The following is a 3,938-nucleotide window of genomic DNA, read 5'->3' on the forward strand; positions in this document are numbered from 1 at the left end:
TCTTGTTGCACTAACATCGTCCACACTTGAACCTCGTGCTCCAAACTACCCCGGTTATCCTTGCGGCTGCTCTTTACTCCTTCCGACCAACTCCGTACTCTCGAAACCCATGCCATTACTCGTTTTGTGGGTTCTTTACTACTCATGTTCTTGCTCTATCGTTCCGTACACATGTTTTTTTTTGCTACCCACGTTCACCCGTTTCACTTTTGGCTCTGACCCTAGTTAGTTGGCTAGATTGCTGCCTATCCTCGTCGTCGCTGTGTCTTGGTGCTGCACGTTCTCACACCACACTTGTCTACCGTAACTCATACGGTATATTCATATTCACATTGAAATCGACGAATTTGGTCGGACTATTCATATGCACATTTACAATTCTCACTCCCTCGTGTACTCAATTTAGTACTGTGTACACACACCCTATCGTTCTATGTAGCGTCGTGCCACTCCTATTGTTTTTGTATCTTTTATCTTATGTACCCGAACTTGCTGTATGACTGTCATTGCATGTGCATCTTCCTTTAGTGTATACGTGTGCATGTCATTTCTTTGCAAACATATGTCTTCTACTAATAACCTAGTTAGTTTACACATGATTACTTAAGTATCTATCCCATATCATGCCTCTCTCTCTTATTCCTGTACCCGATTTCTTACGTACCTTTTGGAGGCCTGTACACACGTGTACTTCGTGCTCGTTGCCATGGCGATGCTCAAACGTATACACCTACCTGACTTTTTTTTGTTTTCCTTGACCCTCTAATACCGTCTACAGTTCGTCCAAATCCTCCTTATTCTTCTGGATATCCTTCTTGATTTGAGTCGACTCTCGTTCCGGTATCGATGCCCATGGCTCCGTGCGCTCCTCTTGTCGCGGCATGGTCCGCAGAGTCCATGTCAATGTGGTCGTCGGATTCCTATTCTCTTGTTCCCACACAACATTTTCTCTGAATCGATTCTCCGTTGTGTTATCTATCGTTGATGTCCTTTGGGTCTCCTGACTGCTAACTTCTATGTCCTCTAGTCGTCTTCCCCTCTCATCTAACCTGTCTACCTGTCGATGTACATGAGATTGTATTCTACGGTTGTGTTGACCCACACGGCTCGCCTGCCCCTGTATTCTTACGGTTCCCTCCGTCATTTCATGTTCTGAAGCACTACTGCTGTTTAGTAGAAGTGCGGGCATGCTATCGCTTGTATCGCTACTAATAAATCCACTATCCGTGTCATTTAACAATGGTTCGGTCGTGTTGGAAATCTTCATTTCAGTTGCTGATGTCTACTGATGCCTAGGACTTTCTCTCTTCTTTGTGTCATAAAAAAATAATTCTACTTCTATCTGTGGACCTCTCGTTCCTATTATCTTCTTTTCCTATGTAGGATAAGCTCAATTAATGTACAACATCTAAGTCAGTTAAAAATGTAGTAAGTAGTTGAGGATAACTGTATCTCAACGTACTCCCCTCGTCAAGGGGAGACGTTGTTCATTTATTGAACTAAATCCTGCGACTATCATTTTGGTCATGTATTTTCCGTTAATCAGTTTTAACCTGATTGGATAAACCCAGTTCAAAATGTAGTCTTTAATAAAACTCAAATATCAAATAAACCATAATCCTAAATAAACCCTATCAGGGACTTCCTGACTACAACAGTACAATTATGCTTATTATCAACAGGGGAACATGAACAAACAGGTCTCCTCAAGAAAGTAAGAACATGTTAAGACTTACGCGAGATCAATTACCAACATGAACAAGATAATTCGTGCTGCCAAAAATAAACGAGGTATTACACAACTACAAGGAATCCTTCTCATAGCTAGATCTCACGGAGATTTTTGCCACTCTTTTGTAGACGAAGCAAGCCAACATTTCTTCACATTCTTGTGGAGAGGAGCGCAATACTCATTCAAGCCAGCGCCGTTTGGCCTACACTCACTCACAGTACAATTTCAGAGAGTCATGGCAAACTTGCTCATAGACATCAAATAAGTTGTGGTCAGAATACAAGTACTTAGGTTTTAGTTGTTTATTTTCGTTATTATAGTTTTTAACAGTTTATCAGAATAATCTAATAAACTTGGTTTTTGCTGACTATTACAGCACATGACTTATGACTCACTTTAAGAGTCACTAATTTTACAATTACTAATAAATGAACAACGTCTCCCTCTCTACGGAGGGAGAATGTTGCGATACAGTTATTTAAGAGTTCGTTTACCACATTTTTAACTTACCATGGAAGTTGTGAGTTTATTAATAATTAGGAAATAGGCTACTTTATAATAATTGAATGAAATTTATTACATTTTTCTACAGGAATACGACGAACGAAGAAAGAGAACACCGATTGTTATAATAGCGGAAGTAAGATGGCGCGACAAAATGACAAAATCTTTCAGAATCTACCCGCGGTAGAAGACGATAGTGGGTACACAAGTAGTGACGCTAGTGCCACAAGGCCATCATTGATGTCGAGTAGTGGCAGCGATGAGGAAGAAACGCCGAGACCGAACGATCAGCACGACCGATGGAATCAGCAAAAGGAATCTGAAGTGAACAATGGACCCTTCAGGCTCAATAGAATCAGTATGGCTAGACAGCTCGAACGTTTCAGGCTTCCTAGACAGGTATCTAACTTTACTGTGGCTCCAAGAACGGGGGCAAACAACGACAATACGACCGAACCCAAGGAGCCCACGACCGAACCCAAGAAGCAATCGAATCTGGAACAGACATCTGAAGTACAAGAACGAAATGAGCAGGACACGAAGGGCCAAACGGCCAAGACGAGGGTCCAGCCAGACGATCAGTTAAGTAGAAACGATGGTACAAAGTAGTTTGGTGATTATATGTTGTAGAAACAAATAGTATGGATGAAATTGTGGGTTAGATATCGAGTTAGAACCCTATTCTGTAATTATTTTTTTTGTTAGAGGATGCTCAGTAGAAATTGCATTAGAGAAATGGAACCAGTGTATATAGAGAGTAAGATCTAAGGGGTTGTATGCATAGAAGCAATCGGGAATAGAATTAGGAATGTTGCTCCTACGGTAGATGGGGCAAGTATATATAATGCTACAAGAAATACGCCCTTCCTCTAGGCATAGACAAAAGGAAGAGTTAGGTAGTTCGCAATGTCCCAGTTAGAAAATACTGAAAGAGACTAAAACGAAGGTTAGAAAGCAAGTAAGGACACAAAGAACAAGTCAGCGTAAACAATTATAGATGTATATCATGATATCATAAGCATAGTGCGTTACTAACGTGGTATGAGAGATTCTTCTTGACGAAATTGAGAGATCGAAGGGGAAGAGAGTATGTACATATTTAAATGGTACCCAGGTACATTGAACAAAGAGGTTAGCAATAGGCTCTTGGAACGATACGGACTAATAGTACAATTTGAGTCTTACTGTAAATCAAAGAACCACCTTAGAAGTTACAGTACATAGACAAGGATGATATCTGGTAAACTAGGGGATGTCGAGGTAAGAATTGTATAATGCACAGTTAGAATCCACAGAGGCACTAGGAACTACTTGTCTAAGCAAAACTTTGTGTTAGAGATGCTCGAAAGAAAGTACCAAGCAGGATCTAGAGGTAAACAGAGGGGTCCGTAGGGCACGACAGGCCGACAATAGGCAGTTACATACCGATTACCGCAACGGCACATGCAGCTGCACAAGGGAGTGAGATTAGCAAAGGAAGGTGAGTAAAGCGAGAGCGGTGGAGCTCTCTAAGGAGCAAAAGTATGTCGCCGAAGAAGGATGTGACTCCGCTAGGAGGTTGGAGTAGCACCCAAGGAGTGTAGGGTGAACCCCGACAAGTATTTCATCGAAGGATATACGGCACCATAGTCTGCTGAAGGCATGAGCAGGATTCATGTACAAATGCACACCTCTGAAAAGGAACGTAGTGAAGGGCACGGAA

The 3,938-nt window shown here is 41.6% G+C and overlaps 2 protein-coding genes across 2 annotated transcripts; one reads left to right on the top strand and one right to left on the bottom strand.

The window, feature by feature from the left end:
- Window positions 1–772: 772 nt before the first annotated feature.
- On the bottom strand, window positions 773–1,267 carry SARC_02885 (hypothetical protein; the record flags this gene model as incomplete). The annotated part of the gene is made up of 1 exon (XM_014303330.1): window positions 773–1,267. One exon carries the CDS (start codon window positions 1,265–1,267, stop codon window positions 773–775), a length of 495 nt encoding a protein of 164 aa, XP_014158805.1.
- Window positions 1,268–2,377: 1,110 nt separating this feature from the next.
- SARC_02886 (hypothetical protein) lies at window positions 2,378–2,845 on the top strand (the record flags this gene model as incomplete). Its single annotated transcript, XM_014303331.1, has 1 exon — window positions 2,378–2,845. The coding sequence occupies one exon, from the start codon at window positions 2,378–2,380 to the stop codon at window positions 2,843–2,845; it is 468 nt and encodes a 155-aa protein (XP_014158806.1).
- Window positions 2,846–3,938: the final 1,093 nt, after the last annotated feature.

Source organism: Sphaeroforma arctica, assembly GCF_001186125.1.
Source record: "Sphaeroforma arctica JP610 unplaced genomic scaffold supercont1.136, whole genome shotgun sequence".
In the NCBI taxonomy this organism is placed as follows: domain Eukaryota; class Ichthyosporea; order Ichthyophonida; genus Sphaeroforma; species Sphaeroforma arctica.